Raw genomic sequence first — 19,979 nt, forward strand, 5'->3', positions numbered from 1 at the left:
GTCTGGCTCAAACACATAAGGTCTGGCTCAAATACATAGCGTCTGGCTCAAATGCACAGGATAGGTTCCATAAACATGGAGTATGGCTCAAATGCATAGGATAGCATTCATACGCATAGGGTAAGATTTGAATGTATAGGTTTTGGTTCAAACACATAGGGTCTGGCTCAAACGCATAGGGTATGGCTCAAACACAAAGTACAGCTCAAACACACAAAGTATGGCTCAAACGCATAGGGTATGGCTCAAACACAAAGTACGGCTCAAACGCATAGGGTAGGATTCACAGGCATAAGGTATGGCTCAAACACAGCTGGCAGAGCTCAGAGAAGCAGGGTATGGCTCAAGCGCGCCGCGCAGGGCTCAATTCCCCAGGGCAATGCCCGGGATGCGGGGAGCGTTCCTCCGGCCACGCACAAAGGCGCAGCTCCTCGTGCCGATTGACGCCTTTGCGACCGGCGTTCGCCCGCGGCGTGGGTGCCGCTCGCTGCCTCCGAGGACACCCCGCCGCCCCTGCCCGAGCTAAACCCGGCGCGCGAAGCCTCGGATGCTCTGGCCGTGCCCAAAGCATCCCGTCCCCGGGATCGGTCATCGCTTTGTACAGCACGAGGTGCCCACAAGATCTGGCCGGGAGCCTCGTGCAGAGCAGGCGAGCCTGGAGCTGGCTGGGACCATGCACTGCCTTCCTTCGAGGTGCAAACTTCATCGGAAAGGAAGAGTCATGCAGCCTTTAGATTTTTTTTTTCCTTTAAAGAACATGAAAGAATCTGATAATTACTTCTATCTACCACCCAACTGTACTAATTACCAACCTATTTCTTCACAGTATGACAGACACAGGCTCTCCAAAACACATAGAGATAAATTAGCACTAATTGGTTTTCCTCTGGCTGTTTGAATTAGTATTTAAAGCTCCAATTACAAAGCAGAATAATTACTATTAATGTCCTGTCGCAGTACAAAAGGCAGATATCTCGCGAACAAGTCCAGGTGTATTATTACACTGATTATGGAATATTTAACCTGGCTCGTTAAGACAAAGACATGGGGAAACTTTAAAAAAAAATACAAGAAAGGGAAAGAAAACCGCAGATGGCGGCAGGTCCCTGCAGGGGATGGAGGGGGGGGTCTTTGAAACCTGGGATGAGAGAGGTACGAGGAGAAGGAGCAAGGGAGAAAGCACAAAAAGGAAAAGACAGGGGATAAGAAAAGAGCAATTCTGTTAGAAACCAAAGAAGATATTGGAGGGATGAGGGGCAATACAAATGCCGCCCTCGCCAGCAGAGCCCAGCAGCACAAAAGGCAGCGCACGGTGCTGTCGTCTCCTTCCCTACCCAGGGCTCACAACCCGCTGCCCTCCCCCTCCTCCTCCTCCTCCTCCTCCTCCTCCTCCTCCATGGCACTGGAGGCTCTGCATCCCTGGGGAAGAGCCCTTGGGCTGGGGGCCGAGCCCAGCTGCCCCCTCCCCAGCTCCCTGCCCAGGGATGCTCTGGAGCCGGCTCTGCACCCCGGGATGAAGGGCTCTTGCAGACCCCTGGGCAGAGGTGGGAAGGGGCATGGGCAGGGCAGGCAGCGTTAACAACAGCTGCCATCATCCCTGGCACCGACCCGGTGATCTCCGTGGTGGTCCGGAGCCCTGACGGTCAGGCAGGCATATCCCAAAATGGGATCGAGCATCCCCGAATGGGATTGAGCATCCCCTCCACCAGCAGCCCAGTGCCTATCTCTGCCCTTCCATCACACCCAGAAGCTGCGGGATCCCAAAACCTCGACTCTCTGGTGTGTGTGTGCACACACATGTGCTCCAGCTGGGAGCGCACAGCCCCATCCCTTATCTTTCCAGGAAAAAAGGCGAGGGTCTGGCTGGTTTGTTAGGGTTTCAGCCGTGCCGTGCTGCTGCGGGACCAGTGCCACATTCTGCCTTCGCACCCGGCGGCTCCCCGGGCTGGCGCACGGGAAGGACACGGGCTCCCTCCTCGTCCCCTATCAACCGCCGGCTTCAGCCATCCCTGGAAAATCTGAATTGAGGGATTCCTCTGGGCTGGGGTATCAGCACTTGCAGCCACAAGGGATTGCCCAGAGCCCCAGCCCATGCCCTGCCCACCGGGATGGGGGCACCTTGCAGGCAGGGCTTCAGCTCCCGCATCCCCATCAACTCGACGGCAGCACTCGATGCCGCAGGGTTACATCCCACGCCGGTTGGGACAGAATGAGGAAGGGAAAGAAAGTCATTTTCGGGAGCGGGCACGGTGGTCTTCCCACCTGGGAGGCCCCGGGGCTTGCAAACGGGGGGCTTGCACACCCCCCTGCCAACCACCACCCCGGGCACGCTGCCTGCTCTCCCGGAATATCGGGCAACGCTTCGCCCAGCATTTCGTCACGCTGGCACTGGCAGGGCAAGGTGTGGGCAGACAGATCGGCAGTGCCCTCTGCTGCTCTCGGTCCCCTGCCACCACCCTGGGACCGCAGCGGGGTCCCCGCTGTCCCCCGGGGGGGGGCGAATCTTGCTCCAGCAGCTCTATCCGGGCTGGTCCGGTGAGGGTTGTGCCTTCGCGGTACAGCAGATGATGGGCAACGGGCATCTCTCCTGGCACCACGGCCATCGGGACAGGCTCTGCCCGAGCACCCTCCCACAGCATCCCCGTCCCCGAGACGGCACCCCGGGGAGCGGGGGCCAGCATCGGGGGGGCAGCATCCTCCCACGGCCGAGGGGGGGGGCCCGTGGGTGTGTGGCGAAGGGAGGAGGACGGGGAGGGATTTCTTTTTAAGAGATAAGGTGGGTGGCGTGCGGGGATGCCAGCTGGCGATGGGCTATATTTCTACTGACAAGGCTTTACCCTGTAGGTGTGAGGAATTCCAATTAAATATTCAGCCTATTTGTCTGTGTGTGGGAGAGGGTTTGCTGTGCAGGAGGAAAGCCTCACATTCAGCTCAGTAGCTAACCATTAAGAGAGAAATTAGCTCAGTTCATCAAGGGAAGCCAGCGGAGGGTTTTCCTCGCTCTCCTACCTTGTTCCGGCCCTCGTTCAGAAACAGCGGGGAATAAACCCATTGCATTTTGCAGGGGAGAGGTGAGCCGGCCAGCTGCGCCTGCCTGGAGAGGCAGAAGTGGATCCCAGCCTGGGAAAAGCCTCTTTTCCCAATGCCAGTGGGATGCGATCCCGACTCAGCCCACCCCATCGCTCCCCCAGAGGCTGCCGAGCGAGATCGATGCGTCGGGAGAGGGGTCGGAGGGGCACGGGCGCTGCAGATTTAATTGCTCTCGCATTTACCGGTCACCTCCTTTCCGAGTCATTTACAATGCACTAATTAATCGGTGAGAACCAAAAGCCCTCGCTTCGAGATGATCTTTTTAAGCCTGCCGGTAGCACCCTGCAAGAGTTGATGCTTTATCGATGAAGGGCCCTTTTGCTGGGGCAGCGCTGGGCGGTTGGCAGACGGGATCGATGGGGCTTCAACGATCGTCCCTGCCCACGCGCAGGTATCTGGGGTCGGGCTCAAGGCAGCGGAGAGGCCCCGGCACGGCGGCGGGTTGCAAATCCCCCGGGCCAACAGCTGGTGGAGGGATTGGGGTGAAAAAAATAGCATTTTGGTACCAGGGATGCTCCTTCGCGCAGCACCGAAGCAAGGGCAGGATGGAGCGGGATGGGGCCAGATCCTGCGCCAGCCACGGCACCGATCTGGGAGGATTTGGGAGAGAACTGTGTTTCCAAAAAAAAAAAGCTGCCATCGAGCTGATTTCACCCTTTTCTGGAACTTGACACGTTTTTGCCCTTTTGAAATAACTTTCTGTCTCAGAATACCCAAATTTTAAATAGAACCCAAAGCGACAAGAATGAAAAAAAAAAAGATGACTTTTTCATGAAACCACAAACGATATCCTGTTTCTCTCCTGCCTGGTGCCTCTGTTTTGGGGAAGAGAAGTTGTTCCTGACGGGAATGAAGCTGTAATTTCCCTCTCCTGAACGAAAGCCAATCTCCCAGCTCCCCCAGGCGATGGGCAGCGTCGGGGGCTCAGGTCCCGGTACCCACTCACTGCAATTTAAGGCCTCTGAAAGTTAAGCCCAAACATCTTTCGGAGGAATACGAAGCCGTAGGTGATGGGTGATGGGGTGCTACAGAGCAGGGGGACACGGGCATCCCCATCTATGGGGGTCCCGCTGCATCACTGTCCCCTGACTGATCAAAGCAGACCGCGGTGCGTGGCCTCACCGGGGTGAGAAACCGGCTTTAATCAGCTTAATGTCCTCACTGTAAATTTCAGACAGAAAAAATTAATCCTTTGGTCAAACTCCAGCCCTGCCACCTCCAGGTGAGCTAACCCAGCCGCGGGGGCTGGCGCAGGGACAGGCCTCCCACCCTGGGGACGTGTTTGCTGGTGACTTTCCTGATGCATCTGAGACGGTCCCAAAAGTAATCAGGGAGTAAAAGCCTCGGCTGGATCCCGTGGGATGCTCTCTGCCACGCTGAGCTTTCCTACCCCCTCCCCATACACACGATGCAGGAGCCTCACAGGGTTTCTTAACCACTACCAAATCTGCTTTGGCTCTGCTGTCAGCTTTACGGGGCAGAAAGCACCTTTTTGGGGTCGAGCACCCCATCGAGGAGGAGACCCCCCTCCAAGGACCAGCCCCGCAGCCTCCCTGCCCCAACCGCGCTGCTCCGCCGGCAGCATCCGCAGGTTTGGGGTTGGGATTGCGACATAGATATAGAGATAGATAGATAGATATAATTTTTTTTTTTTCTTCCCTTTCTTTTAAAATCAGAAGCCAGAAACTCCATAGCAACCCGCAGCTCCCAGGGTCTGACTCCAGCGCTTTGATCGCGCTGTCACTTCGTTTAAGGCTACACCCCGGTAGGTGTGAGGAACTCCAATTAAGCATTCAGCTGGCTTGCCTGTGTGGGGGGACAGGCTCTGCTGTGGAGGAGGGAAGCCTCGGCGCTATCGCGGTGACTAATCGCTCAGACACCGGTTGTCTGTGGCACCAGGGGAGGGCAGGGAGAGGGTTTTCCTTCACCGTGCAGCTGCCTCTGCATTCCCTTTTCGGGAGATATTGCGGCTCCCCGCCGGGCTCGGGGGCTCCCGAGCGGAAGCTGGAAAGATCCCAAGCATCTTCCCGGCGTGGCTGGGGCTCTGCCGAGATGCTGCTGCGGATCTCGCTGCCGCGGCCCCGGGTCTTTGGTGCTCCCCCTTGCGCAGCCCCGGGGTTGCATTTTCAGAGGGAAACCAGATTTCTGAGTTTTTAAGGTGCGTGTTTGTGCCTCGCCCGTCCCCTTGCCACGGAGGAGCGGTCGGTGCCTCTGCCGTGCACGTGCTTTTACGTCCTTTGGAGGAGCATCCCTAAATTTGGGCGAGCATCCCTAAATTTGGGCGAGCACCATTAAATTTGGATGCCGAGCACCGTTAAATTCGGGTACCGAGCACCATTAAATTTGGATGCCGAGCACCGTTAAATTCGGGTACCGAGCACCATTAAATTTGGATGCCGAGCACCGTTAAATTCGGGTGCCGAGCACCATTAAATTTGGATGCCAAGCACCATGAAATTTCCATGCCAAGCCCCAAACCGAGCATTTGGCCCTTGCCTGAGCGCCCACAGGGAGCAGAGCAGAGGATCCCACCCTCGACCACGAGCCCGGCCCCGGCCCCGGCAGAGACGTGCCGAATTGGCTGCCACCGAGAGCATCACCTCGCGCGAAGTTCGCAGCATCATTTCCCGCATCCTCCCGTTCCCTATGGAAACAGCCCGGCTCCACGCGCCCGTCCGGCTGACGGGTGATACCGCAGCACACGGCGGGGCGCAGCATCCCCCAGAACACCCCAAAACTCCCCCCCCGGGCCGGAGCAAGGACGTTTTCCCGGTGCAACGCCGGCTGCAGCACCCACTCCCCGGGGACCCGCGACCGAGGGTGATGCGGAGGTGTGGGATGCGGGTGCCTGGTCCCAGCCCCGGGGACGATGCCCCACTCCAGCGTGGGCACCGAGGCAGGGTGCCCAGCCTTTATAAGCACCTGCATGAGCAAGGGCAAGAGGCGAGGAGCAGGCCAGCCGGCGCGGCTTCGCCCCCGCTCCCCGGGGAGGCGAGAAGGGGGCCGACGGCCGCCCCCCGCCACCGCCGTGGGCAGCGGCAGGATGTGCTGTCCCTCCCCTGCACTTCCCAGCGAGCGCTTTACATAACTTCTGCTGCTTAGTCACAGCTTCGACTCTTTTTTTTTTTTTCCCCTTTTTTTTTTTTTTTCCCTTTTTTTTTTTATTTTTTTTTTGGAGCGATTTTCTCAGCCGCATCAGAGCGCGAGTCATTTCGGCAAGGGAAGTCCCTTCCTTTCTTCCGTTCCCTTGGTAACTGCACAAATTTGCCTTTCAAATGATTCATGACCGGGGTGCTGTAGGAGTTCCCTCCTCCAACACAAATCGCTCCCACACAACCACACATGCCCGATTAATCATTGATTAGCGTCTCTTCCGCAAGGTAGACCCGGCGAACGCACAACCCTGCCACTCTCCTCCGGCCATCGCTGCGGGGATCCCCGGATGCTCGCGGGGGGATGCGGACAAGAGTTTGCAAGACATCCCGTCCCCTGACACGTTTCATAGACTATATATGAAACATCCCCGGGGTGGCGGGGACACAACGCCGATGGGAGCTAAGTGCTCTCCACGGGGCCAGCGATGAAATCGGAGCTCAGCTCTGGCTGACGGTGATGGGTAAACCTGCCCCGAACTCCCAATTGCATCGGCGAAACTTTATTCTTGATCTAACTTTTATTTTCCCCCTTCATCCGCCTTAGACTAAACAAACGGCGAGCCGAACCAGAGGGAAACGCGGCGTGCCACAGGGTCAGCCACCGCCACGGCCAGGCCGGAGGGACAGAGCCCAGCAGCAGAAAAGAGCCAGAAAAGTCCTTTTTGGACCCGTGGTGAGCGAGACACGACGAGACAGAGCATCAGCCGGGGCTGAGCGGTGCCACGATGTGACTCCGCACACCGATAGCTGCACCGCGGCTCGGGAAGCAGGCTGGGACAGAGCCGGGAGCCCGTGCACGCTGGGTGCCGGGAGCATCTCAGCTGGAAAATAAAATTAATCTGCAAAATATCTCCATACCGTTTTGGTACGTTTTATCTGATTTATTCTCTCCTCGTTAAGAGGAGCTAATTAACAAACCATCATTTAAATAAACAGCAGCGAGAGTGTTTGTAACCTCTGCTTTATTGAATTGTGACAAATTATTAGCCTTTGCATGTTAAATGAAATAGAAGCATCGAGGAAAAAACCTTAATTCCCATCTGTATAACGACGGTACCTGCTGCGGAGATGAAGGCAGAGGGACCAATTCACGGGGCAGCTCCCAGCGAGCGCAACAAACCGCGTGTCTCGCACATTAAAAACATCCCAAATAACCCCCAAAACAGACAGGTTTCTGGACGCTGAATGCTTTAGTACCGTGGCTTCACCCTAAATTCACCCCTATGCAACGGCAGGGCCTGAGCAAAGCCAAGAGCATCCGCGGGACGGGGCTGGGCCGTGCAGGGCTGAGCGGAAAAAACTGCGAGCAGCGAGCAGCCCCTGCTTACAAAAGCCTCTTTGTAGCTGTCGTAACCACCTCGCTCATCATGGATCCTTGGCAATATAATGATAATAATCATATAATGCACGTCTGTGCAGAGCCTGTCATCCCGAGCGCAGCCCCGAGCGCTTTGCTCGGCATCGTGTGTGCAGAAGAAGAAGGTGCTGCATCGCCCGGGGGGGTTGAGCCGGGCGCGGGGTGCCCAGAGCAGGGTGGAGGAGGAGGATGGCTCGGTGGTGAGGGATGAGGGCAGGGAACTAGAGGTGTTGGGGTGCCTGGTGCTTTCCCCTTTTCCTCCTGACCCCAAAATGGGCTGCAGCAAGAAAAAGCGTGCTCGGTCCCCGTGACGGAGCCCTGTCCCCGCTGCGGGGTGGCTGTTCCCCAAGACACAGCAGAGCCGTAACACATCCCCCCCGTGTGCTTTCAGCGCTTCTTGTGTCCCAGGGGGAATTGCTTAGTGGCAGCTTTTCAAGGGGTTTGGGAGTGTAATTACCTGGGAGCATTAATTACAAGGCAGGCGAGCATAAGCCCGAGCAGCAGCTCATGCAGAGCCGGGGTTTGCGGGGACGCAAAGAGAGTTTAACCCTCTTGCGCACCGGGGATTTGCAGACCAAATTTCCCCCGGGCAGAGCACGGGGAAGGAACGGAGCACCCCCGGACTGACGGACCACGGTGGCAAAGGGCAGAGCAAGGACAGGCTGCTCTCGGACCATATCCCGGCGGCAGAGCAAGGTTTGCCGGAGTCGTGCCGTTGCATCACGAGTGGAAAAAGAAATGCGGGGCGGGGGGTTCCCTGCAGCGTGAGCGGCTGCAACGGGTTAGCACAGGCTGCAAGGAGGTGCGAGGACGTGGCTTATGACTGCGATGGCCTTGTGCAAACACGTGCGCTTGTGCAAAGATACATACTCGTGCAAACATATCCTTGTGCAAAGGTACACACTTGTGCAAACACATGTGCTCGTGCAACCAGGTGCTCTTGTGCAAAGAGACCTTTCCCCACCGCTTGCTCGTCCCGGGGGCTCTGGCCTTCCCCCAGCTCCCTTCTCTCTTTTCCTCGGCCGCAGCCCGGTGAAGGCAGCACTTTCCCCCTGACGCTGCCCGAGAAATTCCCCAGCTAGGCAGCTCTGTTCTCCCACAGCTCGGGCCAGTCACGCTTTGGTGGTGGTTTTCCCACAGCAGTACGTTACTGCTCCCAGATCATTCCGGCGTCGCAGGCCCTAGGATGGCATTGCATCGTACGCTCACTCGCTCATCCTAATGCTGTTGACTAAAGACTATGTTTAAAGGTAATATAAACAGTTTGCTCTTTAAAACACATTTGAACTATAATTTCTATACATCGTTTCTGAACTTTTATTTTAAAACAATTAGCCAGAAAGCCCTTTTCATATGATATTTGCAGAGCGCCTGACAGTAACAGCAATTAAACCCCATCTGTCTGCAGAACATGAATAATAGCAGTTGACACTCAACTTGGGATACTGCTCACGGGAAACCTGTTCAACACAAACCTCACTAGGGAAACACGTGCCCCAGGGGCTGGTGCCGGGTCCTGGCAAACGCGGCAGTGCCGAGGCTCCCACCGCTGCTGGCATTTCGGGGGGACTCGACCTTGCCACGTGCCTATGGAGGACCAAAGAAGCTTGAAGCGCAAAGAAAACTACACCCAAGCAGCTACCTCTTCTGCTTATTTTGGTTTTCCCTAGGTTTTTTTTCTTTCATTAATAAAGGCTTCATTAACAAGCAGCAACAGAAACTCACACCGCGGAACTGACTATTCCAAGGAGCCAAGTCATCAATTAAAACCACTTTTCTCTCTGTTCTTTCCCTTTCAAACCCTCGGTTTAATCACCCAAAAGTAGAGTCAAAAGGGCCCCCATGAGGAGGAACACCACTGCCGCACCAACTATTACATCTGCCCCGTCCCCCCGACGGAGGCGGAGGGTCCCACCGGCACAGCGGGGATCGGCGATCCCACGGCGTCGCAGAGCCAGCCAGCAGCACGGGAACCGGGGATGCTGGATGGCAACAGGATCAGGCCCGGTGCAGGTGGGGTAACCTGCCCTGGCATTCCGGCATCTCCCAAAACAGGGATCCCTCCTGCCCGCAGGATACCCAAAAGCTGATTTTTTTGTTCCCCGCTAAACAATTAACCCACTAAAAAGCATTCCCTGCCCCTACAAGATTTTTCTCCTCGCTGGCCGCAGCTGGCACTGCTGGGATGCTGAACGCGCCCGGATCGCAAGAGTTCTGCAAAAACGTCCCCGGCGTGTCCGTACGGCGCTTCACCCAGCAGCCGAGAAGCAGAAATAACAGCAGCCGGCAATTAGCAGCTGCTCTCTATTAATTTTAATAAATCCAAGCATTTTGGATAAGCTTGACCCCCATACCGTGTGCTGTATAAACACGCTACAGGGGAAAAGTTTGGTTTAGAGCACGTGCACCAGTGTCCCTTTGGGATGGGGACAGGGACGTTTGCTGGGGCAGGGTGCAGGGCCACACGCGTGGGCGAGCAGCCGGCCCCCCGCAGCTCTCTTCCCAGCCTCTAATCGTGCAAAAATCCCGTAACTTTTAAGGTTAATAAAGCCCTTGTTTGCTTAAGATAGCACCTGTTTCTATGGTGACACTTGCAACCCGGAGCCTGTTTATCAACCGGCAAGGAGAAATGCTCTGACAAACACAACCGCAGGACCAAACACTGCGGGCGAGGACCGCCGGTGATGCCGGGACCTCTGGGACCGGGCAGGGATGCTACGGTCCCCCGGCACCCGAACCCCCCGGTCCCGCACCCATGGGTTCCCCACCCCACTCTGCAAAGGCACGGGAGCGACCGCAGCTCCTGGGGGCGGGGGGGCTGCGCCCCAGCGCACCCACCGCGGGGAGAAAAGCCATTTATCGTGATGGGCGATGGGGCGGGAACGGCTCTCCTTCAAACTCTGCCTTGACGTATTTCCCCTATCTGACCCTGGACTGGTCTCCGACCAGCTCTGTGCCTCAGTTTCCCCAACCACCCCCGGCCGGGGAAGGGGTCGGCGGAGCGAGCCGAGCCGTGCCGGGCGGCAGCAGCGCCCGGTGGGTCCCGCTCCGCTCCAGCCTGGCGCAGGATTTCTCCCGGCTGGCAGAACTGGTTTCCATAACGACTTTCTGTTACAAACATATTTTGATAAAAATAAAGTTAAAGCAGCGAGGCTTTAGTGGAGTACAAATTTGCTGCTCTCTCCCTCCCCCTTCCTCCTCCCCAAGGAGGGGGAATAAAGACGGAAAGCTTTCCATTTGAAGGGCAGTATTTTCTCCCTTCTTTTTCTTTCCCCCGCTGAATACAAAATGGAAAGCCTTGTTTACTGGATTTCTCTGTAAACTGGTTCCGACTCTGCCTAGTTACCTGATGCTCTACAGTATATACAGGATAATGTGATAAATTCATTTCCAATTCACTGCATTATCCTTTGAATATTTTAATGACTCATTGAATGGAGTAAAAAAAAAAAAAAGCTATTTCAAATGAACAATTATGCTGCATTAGAGTAAAGGCTGATTATATTTAAACACTGCTTGCATGGATAACGGGACATATCGACCTCCGCCTATAAGAGCTAATTTGGCTCTTATCTCTAAATAATTTTACACTGCAAATTACCATGAAAACCTAAAGGGCTTTAAAAACATTCATCAAAAGATATTATTCCACTTTGTAGCAACATTTTTATTTAAATTATTTTGAATGGGAGTGAAAGCATCTCTCGTGTTTGACAATCGGAGGAGCGGCAGAGCAGCGGCTGATAAGGAACGGCGAGCGGCACCGCGGGGATGGGATGCTCCATCCCGAAACCCACCTGGAAAAGCAAATTCAGAGCCGAATCCCAAACTTGGTGGTGTGCCAAGGTACTGCAGCACCTATACTGGCATTTAGTGCTGCCAGAGCCGAGTCCCTCCGAACCTGGGGATGGCAAAGCCCCGGCGATGCCGGGGCGATGCCGGGGCGATGCCGGGGCGCGGGGGCTTTCGCAGCCCCCCGGTCGTCACGCCGGCCGCCCCGTCCCTCTCGGAGAAAGGCACTTGAAAGCCCCTCTCTGCACCAAAGCAACAGAAGGTGTCATGTAAAGCCTACACGGTTATTTTAGAGCCAGTGTGCAAATAAGCCTGTCAGCTGAAGCTCCTCGGAGCCAAGACTTCCATATACCCCCCAACGATCTGCATTTCAACGAGACACCATGTGTCGGAGCCCGCGGAGCCGCCGGCTTCGCAGAAGAGATTTGGGGCTGGTGCTTTGGGAAAGCTCCGGCTGCGGCCTCGGGGAATCGGGGGGGGGGGGATGCTGGGACCCCCCGCCCCAACACACACAACCCCACCGGCAATGGGGACCCACCTCGGGGCTGGGGCGAGGTGATTTTGTGCTGGGGCCCTGCGAGGATGATGCTGGGTTTGGTGGTGTCTTACAGGGCGGTGGAGATTTATACGCGTATACGCGCCTGTATACATGAGGGAGAGATATACACACACACACGTGATATATATATATGGGATATATATCATATCATTATACATATTTCTATATGTACTATATCATATCAATATATATATTTTATATATAATATATCATAGAATCACAGAGTATCTCAAGTTGGAAGGGACCCATGAGGATCGTTGAAGCCAACTCCCTGCTCATATATATATATATATATATATATATATATATATATATATATATTTATCTCATGATGAAAATACTTAAGGATATAGGTGGGGTTGGGGTCAGCCCCATTCCTGGCAGAGACGCGGCACCTGGAGATGGGAAAGCCCTTCTCCTTCCCAAAAATCTCCTTTTTCCCCCTCCTGCATGGCCTGGCAAGGAGATTTCTGACCTTTTATACCACAAACTGAATCGCCCAAATGCCGGGGAAAAAACCACCTTCCATTTGTGCCGGTGAACTGGTTTTAATCCCGCATTTCCCTTCTTTGCTTAAATGATCTTATACTCAAAAAAAAAAAAAAAAGAAAAGAAAAGAAAAGAAAAGAAAAACACAATAATTAGCAATAGCGAAAGCCTCAGAAGGATCTGTGTACAGAAGGGAAAACAAGAGCTTGGGCTTCTTTGCGTTTAGTAAATATTAAAATTAATGAGAGACTTTCAGGACCCTGTTGTTAGAAATGCAGAAGGGTTTCTGTGAAGGATTAAAAAAAAAAAAGCCCTGTACACAAATCTCTGCAATTATTCTGAATGCTTTATATTTTTCAGCCAATTATAAAATTCATGGAAAGTATTAATATCCAATTTTAATTTGCTCAATATTCCCATTAACAATAAAAAGTCTAATTAAGGTATCTGTACAAAAAGCCCTTAGCAGTAATTTCAGAGAATAATAGAGGAGAATGACGAGATATTTCTTGTTAAATGCATGCTGCAAATTAATTGATATCTTAATTAGACTTTAGTACTAAGATTATTAGTTAGATTGATTCAAGGCTGAAACACCTTATCTTTTAAAAGATAAAAGCAAGCAAGAGAGGAACAAGCTGATTTTCCAAAACCTTTCTGGAAGCAAACCAGCGATATGCCGGGACAGTTCGGGAGCGATGCCCCACTGCAGGGTAAGGGCTCGTCCGTCTGTCCCGTCCGTCTGTCCTGTGGCCACGGAGCTGGGAAGCAGCAGGAATTGAATCCAAACCCATTTTCCCCCTGTTTGCTTCCCCAGGCTGGAAACACTTTTTTCAGAAAAAAAAAAAAATTGAAAGGGAAAATTTGGCACCAGCGAGATTTTCACCAAAACCACTTTTTTAACCAAAAAAAAAATAAACGGCAGTAGGAGATGTTTGAAACGACCGGTTGTCTCTGCAGAGAAAACTGGTGGTGGGGAGTTTTCAAAGCGGGTTTTTTTCAGCATTTCCTTAGAAGAAGAACAAGAAGAAAAAAAAACCCCAGCAATATTTTTGGACCAGCTTCGCTCTATATAGCCTGAGGAAGCACTCCCCTACCTACACACCGAGCACCATTTACATTTCTCTCCAAAACGCTCATCCTTCGGGATTTCACCGAGACGCTGCCGTACCGAGAGAGATACGCATCCCGTGGGAATCCAACCCTGCGGGGCAGGAACGCCCGATGCCCCCCAGTGCTCGGGGAAGCCCCGCGCTGCTGGGACCCCAAGATACGGACCCCACGGAGTGGGACTCACTGGGATGTCGGTGACCAGCCAGTGCCTCCAGAAGCGGTTCCTGGGGTTGGCTCTACTGGGAGCATCGGGGTCCACCAGCACCAGCACGTACTTCTTGCTCTGCAAGAGAGGAGAGGAGAACGCTATGGGCACGGTGTGCGGGACCGGGAGCTTGCACCCACGGCCTGCGAGCAAGGAGCAACCCTCCAGGAGTTTTATCAGCCCCCCAAATATTTTTTTTTTTTCACACTTTCCCACGCATGCACACTTTGACGGTTGCGCTCATGCAAAATGCACAGAGAAGGCGAGGGATGAACATGCATCAGGGGAACGCGAGGGCCACAAACCCGCTCGGGACGGGTTACTCCTCGTGATCTAAATCTCTTCAAAGAGAGGAAGAACAGGGGTTTTCTGCTACCTCCAAATAAAAGACACCAAAGAGAATTTCCTCCCCTGCCAGCCATCCTCTAACCACATCCTACAGTGGCGCGGGGCAGAGCGATGCACCACAGCACCGGGGACTTTCCACCGAGGATGGCAATCCCTGGGAGAGGGGGATGGGATATTTTGGGGATTCAAATACAGCTCCAGCCCTGGGGCGGTGGCCAGGGACAGGCTGGACGCCCCGGCCTCCCTGAGGGTGGCTGCGAGATGCTAAGCTCTACCTAACAAACCCCAAACTAACCAAAAGATGCACCAGGGATGCTGCAAGAAGGCAAAGCCGCTGCCTCGCCACGTACCCGGGAACTCCAGTACCTCTCCTGGGCGATGGCAACCGGGCAAAGAGAGCAAAGACTCGTGGATGATGCTGACTCAGCCCCCCAGCATCCCCCCCAGCCCACCCCAGGTCCCCACCGAGGGTGTCCAGCACCCAAGGGTGCCACCGGCGCTATGAGACAACGTGGATTTTTTGGTCCCCTGAGGATGGAGCTGGGTTTGAAGTGACCTCTGGAGGCTGTGGATAGAAAACCTGCTGATCTCGGGGGATTTGGCAGGACCTCAGGCACCAGATTATCCTGCAAGCACCCAGATTAAGGGATCTATATCCTAATAAAACCTCCAGGTGCATCTGTCAGCTCGCCAGCGGTGCCACGCACGGCTCCAGCGTGCCCGAGGGCTGAGGTTTCATAAACGGCTGGGGGATTTAGCCATGCAATTCCCACCGAAATTAGCTGGAGCTCTGTGGCTAAATCCCCCGGTCGCTTGTGAAACCAGGCAGGGATTTTCACAGCAAGATTGTTGGGGTTGAGACAACCTTTTTGCTCTATTTCCCAACCCCTGGTTGGGGCAAATAGGGCAAGCAAGCCCCGGGGTATTGCCGTACCCAGAGATCCTCTGTAGCCCCTTCCCTCTGCAGCCCACCAGAGACCTGCATCGCTCAGCCCCCCCCCCTTGCAGACCCCACCTCCACGACAAGAACCAGTTTAACCAGAAAACGTGGATTTCGACCCATTCAGCAAACAGCTTGCAACTGTTGCAGAGAAAATCCCAAACTCATGCAACCGCCCCGCCTGGAAGAACTGCCAGCAAGGCGTTGCTGCCCTGGTGCATTAATCCCAGCCTGGCTCAAGGCATTTGCATCGCTGCGGGGGTTTTATGCCAAGAATACAGATGCATGCGCGGAAAAGGGGCCGTGATGGTGCCACTGCATGAGGCCGAAGCTCAGGACCTCGGAGCAGAGCTGTCACCTCCCTCCCCGCGGTGCTCACAGCTGCAGCCGACTGCATCGCTGCGAGCATCCCGGAAAAAAATCAGCAATATTCCTTGCCGGCGCTGAAATCGGCATTTAATGGGAAGGAGGAGAGAGGGGGGGAGAAGAAGCCCGACAACCCAAAAACCCTGCGCTGGAAGTGTGAAGGAATTTGAGCTCTAACTTTGGGGAGGGTGCGGAGCTGAGCACGGCGTTTCTGAATCTCTCGTCTCTGCTCGGGAGCCCAGCTGGTGGGAACAGAACGTGTAGTCATGGGACTGTCATCGTGTGCTGTCCAGGTTAACATGTAGCATTTCTATTACTATTAACAGACTTTCTGCTCCTCACTCCATCTGTTCTTCGAAATAATTGCAGTTGTACAGACCATGCCTTCGCTACAGGCAGGCTCTGGGGAGAGGATAGTGCTTTTATGCAAAAAAAAAAAAAAAAAAAAAAGGAGGGGAAAAAAAAGTGTTAAAAAATAACAGCAAACACGAGAATAGAGTGCAAGCGAAGTTAACAGCAGGCTCGCAATTCGGTACAGATTGTGGCCTAGAAAGGTGGCGATGCACGCGGCCGGGGGCCGGCGAGGCCAGACCCCCGCGGGGACGGGAGCCGGGGTCAGCGGCCCCGAGCCGGGCTGGGACCAAGGGATTTTTCTCTCTCATTACCTGCAGGCCACCCTAAGAGGCACAATCCCTCACCTTCCACCTAAAGATAGCAAAGCCCTCCACGACCCGAGTTAATCTCCCGGTGCTTAGGTGCCATCGCATCCCATGCCAGCAGCCGGGCACGGCTCCCGGGGCTGTGCCGACCCCCCCAAAATCACCCCGAAAGCCGGGCAAACCCTCTGGCCGGCGTCCCTGAGCGACGCTACGTACCCCAGACGCGGGGTAGGTGGTTTTTCGCTGGCTCTGCTTGTAAGCAACAGAGCAGCCGGAGCGCTGGTGATTTTAGGGAGGGGGGGTTTAATGCTGAAATCCCTCCTCGACACAGGCTAACAGCATTAGCTGCTGTCAGGGCTCCAGACAGGAGCCAGCCCGAGTGACACGGGAGCTGCTCAGCTTTACAAGCATGAACCAGCCCCGGGGATTTTTGGAGAGGAGGAAAGTGGGTTTAGAGCAGAAAATTCCCCAGTCCTCCAGTGCAGAAGAACGGGCGGCGTCTTCCTTTGGAGGAAGGGGGAGAGGGGAAAAAAAAGCCATTTTGGGGTACCGCAGCTGAAAATTTGGGGTACCAAAGCACCCCCGAACACCTCGTCCCCCTTTTCCGCTCAGCCCGGGGCACAGAAGAGCCGCTGGTGCGGGGGACCCGGTGGGGAGACGGTGCGTCCCACCAGCGTCACACCAATGGGGACAATGCTGGGCTCATGCAAAGGTCACCCTTCCGAGGGTCACCCTTCCGAGGGTCACCCTTCCCCGCTCCCCAGCCATTCCTCTCACCGGGGCGCTTTGCAATTAGCATTTAACCATTGCAACGAGCTGCCGCCTTCCCCGAGGGGTCAGAGCTGTTGCTTTACCCCCCGGCTTTACACCCCGCGTCCCCGGGTGCAGGCGTCCTGCCCTGCTTCAACACCCGAAACGGAGCCAAAGCAGCAGAGCTGGTGGCAGATGACAGCAGCGCTGCGTGTCGTGTTTTCCCTGCTAATTGTTTCTAGAGGGAAGCAGCAGCGATATATCCAGTTATTACTGCAGAAAGCATCAGCTACTCCAATTAGGCACAGGTTTAGGAAACTTGCTCCGAGCAGGCAGGGAGTTTTCAAGAGGCAGGCAGGCAGGCAGGAGAGGGATTTGTGCGCTGAGGATACACACACAGCTCAATAGATCCCGCGGAGCTAGGGCTGCACAGGAATTAAAGACTTATCCAAATGAAAGCAAATAGGGTGTTAAGCGACACACATGTAGAGCGAGCGGTTTCCTTGGAAACCAGCGCACATGGAAGCGGCACACATGCAGCGCCCCGGCATTTTCGGCGGCGCCGGGGCGGCCGCGGGGTTCTGCCCTGCCGGGGATGCCCGTGCTTGGCTGGGGATGGAGCCGGAGCAAAAGCCCCATCCTGCCGGCCGTGCCTGCTGCAGGGCACGGAGAAAAATGGCACGAAATGCGCTTTCTCCTGATTGTGAAGGGAAACCGGACGATGCCCAGCTTTGCCGGCCCCATTCGCCTTAGAAATTCAAACCCAAAACTAAGAACAGTGATGGGCAAAGCCCCAGCCAGGCCCTCAACCCAGCGCCTGCTTCCCAGCACAGGGTATAAGCGGGTTTGGTTGATTTTGAAAAGTCCAGCTGGATCTTTCCCAGCCCATCCAGCCCTCGGAGCTGCTCCTCAGTTTGCACTTGCCCGGAGCAAGGGCTGTTACGCTGCTCACCGCAAAAGTTGCCGGCAGCACCCAGCCCCTCTCCACGCGAGGAAATAGGTGAGATTTCCAGTTGACCTATTGCCACCCACGTCCTTTATAGCTGCTAACGAATTTGCCAAGGTAGGGAGCTGCTGAGAAGCAAACCACGGCACTGACAGATTAAGACGGCATCTGAGCCAAAAGGCCCTCCGCCTCCCCAGGAGCTAAAGCTCAGCATTGCAATAGCCGATATTATCTCGCTGCAAAGGATTTCAGGGTGATTGATGGCACGAGACGATGCAGATCGAGGCTGGCCAGTCCCTCCAGTGCAGAGCTGGGTTGTGGCGATGCATCCCGAGCACCCAGCGCCCGGGCGGGAGCTTGCACCCCAGCGCGGTTTATGCAACTGCAAACCAGAAAATCTAAATATACCCAAAGCGACCTGCCAGAGCAGGGCAGGAGTTCCTGGATGGGCAGGGAGGTGGGCAGGGTGTCCCAGCATCCCGGGAAACATCATCCCGACTCTCCCAGGCAATGGCTCGAGGGCTCCAGCCTGCGTCCCACCGGTGCAAGAGTCAAAGCGGTGCTGCTCCTCCTGCGAGGTGGAAGCGCTGCGAGCACCAGCTGAGAGCTGAGAGTCAATCTGGGCTTTTTTCTTGGCTTGTCCCCAGTACTAAAAAGTTTCTATAACAGGCACATAGTTAGCAATTCTGCTGCTGATGCTTCGCCAAAGAGAAATTCTAGCTCCTTCTTCGGCGGTTAACAGCACGGGGGGGTGAGGCAGGCAAAAAATTGTTTGCAACCGAGTCCGTTATTGTGGCTTTGGGAAAGAGCTGCAGAGCGTGGCAGGATTTTACCGTCTTATTTTAAACCAGCACCTCACCACTTCCACCTTCTTCTCCCCTTGCAAAAATAGGTCAGCAATATTAACCCTACTCCGCAGGACTTGCCCAAGGGGACAAGCGGCACCGTCAGAACACTTGACCCAACTCCCCAAGCCGCAGGTCTGTGCCCCCCCCCGGCCCCGCGCTGCCGAAGGGAACTTCATTGACTTTCTAACACTCTGCAACTCTCCCCATCCCTTCGCTCTCCCCCGGGGCTCGCCGCAGCAAAGCCGGCCAAATATTTATGCAGCCTAATGTTCTAATAAGAATTGATTAATCCAGGATCGTTAAAGCGAGCCCGTTAAAGGTCTGTTCCCAGGTTAAGGTCTTGGGATGCGATAAGGGACCATTTATCTGCTACAAAAGGAGAACAGTTTGTTTTCCCCCCGTAGCAGAATAAACCGGCTCCTCACAATAAAACTGCGCTGGGTGTGTTACACACTTAACGTAACCAAGCAGAAAGTGGGATAAACCTTCCAAGGGGTTCATCCTGCTGTAAATACACGTTTGCAAGAGGTGGCTGTGGAGGAGGCTGCGCCTCCGGATCACTTTTTTGGGGGGGAGAAGAGCAACAGGCTGTGCTTCCTCGCTCAGAGACCCCATTGCAGATCACGCTCCGCAAAACTGAGGTCCATCATCACCATCATCATCGCCTGCAAGCTGACTGCCAGATACACCGAACATCAGGGGAATGGGGCGGCATCTTCCAGCCAGAAGAGAAACCCAGAAAACACCAGCAAAAAGGGAATTAACACCCCAAGAACCCCCCCAACCCACGCTGCCGAGCTGTCGCTCCGTCCCCTCCGCTTTCCCAGTAGTTATTTATTGCTGTTTGGGTGGCACGGCTTCGGGGTCGAGCTAACGAGCATCGTGTGCTCGTCCCTGAGCTGGGGACGCCGAGGCCGGCAGCGTTGCCCGCTCCGCAGGCAGGGAGCCGGGGATGAACTCGGGGGAAGCGACACATTTTCCGAGCGGTCTGCGAGGAGGAGGAGGAGGAGGAGGCGGCGGCGAGCGGCCACGATGGCAGAGCGCAGCCTTCCAGCCCAATTACTATCATGCGGGGGGACACATGGATTGGTGACATTTGACATTTTCTACAAAATATTTTGATGCAAAATGGCACCTCCGTCACAAATTATTTTCCGAATCTTGGCTTGGGTTTGGGTGGGTTATTTTCTTTTTTTTTTTTCTTTTTTTTTTTTCCTGAGGAAAAAAAAAAAAGGATTGCACAGGGTGACATTTGCAAACGAGCAAAAGAAAGGGCCATCGTTTCCCCACCATAAGCAAAGGGGTCACGGTGGCCGTGTCACCGAGTGGACAAAGCAAACAGCACCAGCGGGGGCAAATGCA

The 19,979-nt window shown here is 54.7% G+C and overlaps 1 protein-coding gene across 9 annotated transcripts in view; it reads right to left on the minus strand.

The window, feature by feature from the left end:
- PEBP4 (phosphatidylethanolamine binding protein 4) overlaps positions 1–19,979 on the minus strand; it is an 80,590-nt gene that overhangs the window by 26,303 nt on the left and 34,308 nt on the right. For 8 of the 9 annotated variants that reach the window (XM_030035379.2, XM_030035385.1, XM_030035381.2 and 5 more), the window contains one exon: positions 13,740–13,838. The exons of the other annotated variant lie outside the window; for it this stretch is intronic. In XM_030035379.2, the coding sequence (XP_029891239.1) occupies positions 13,740–13,838 (99 nt within the window). The remainder of the gene's footprint in view (positions 1–13,739; positions 13,839–19,979) is intronic. 9 annotated transcript variants of the gene reach the window in all.

This window comes from Aquila chrysaetos, chromosome 13 (genome assembly GCF_900496995.4).
Source record: "Aquila chrysaetos chrysaetos chromosome 13, bAquChr1.4, whole genome shotgun sequence".
NCBI lineage: Eukaryota > Metazoa > Chordata > Aves > Accipitriformes > Accipitridae > Aquila > Aquila chrysaetos.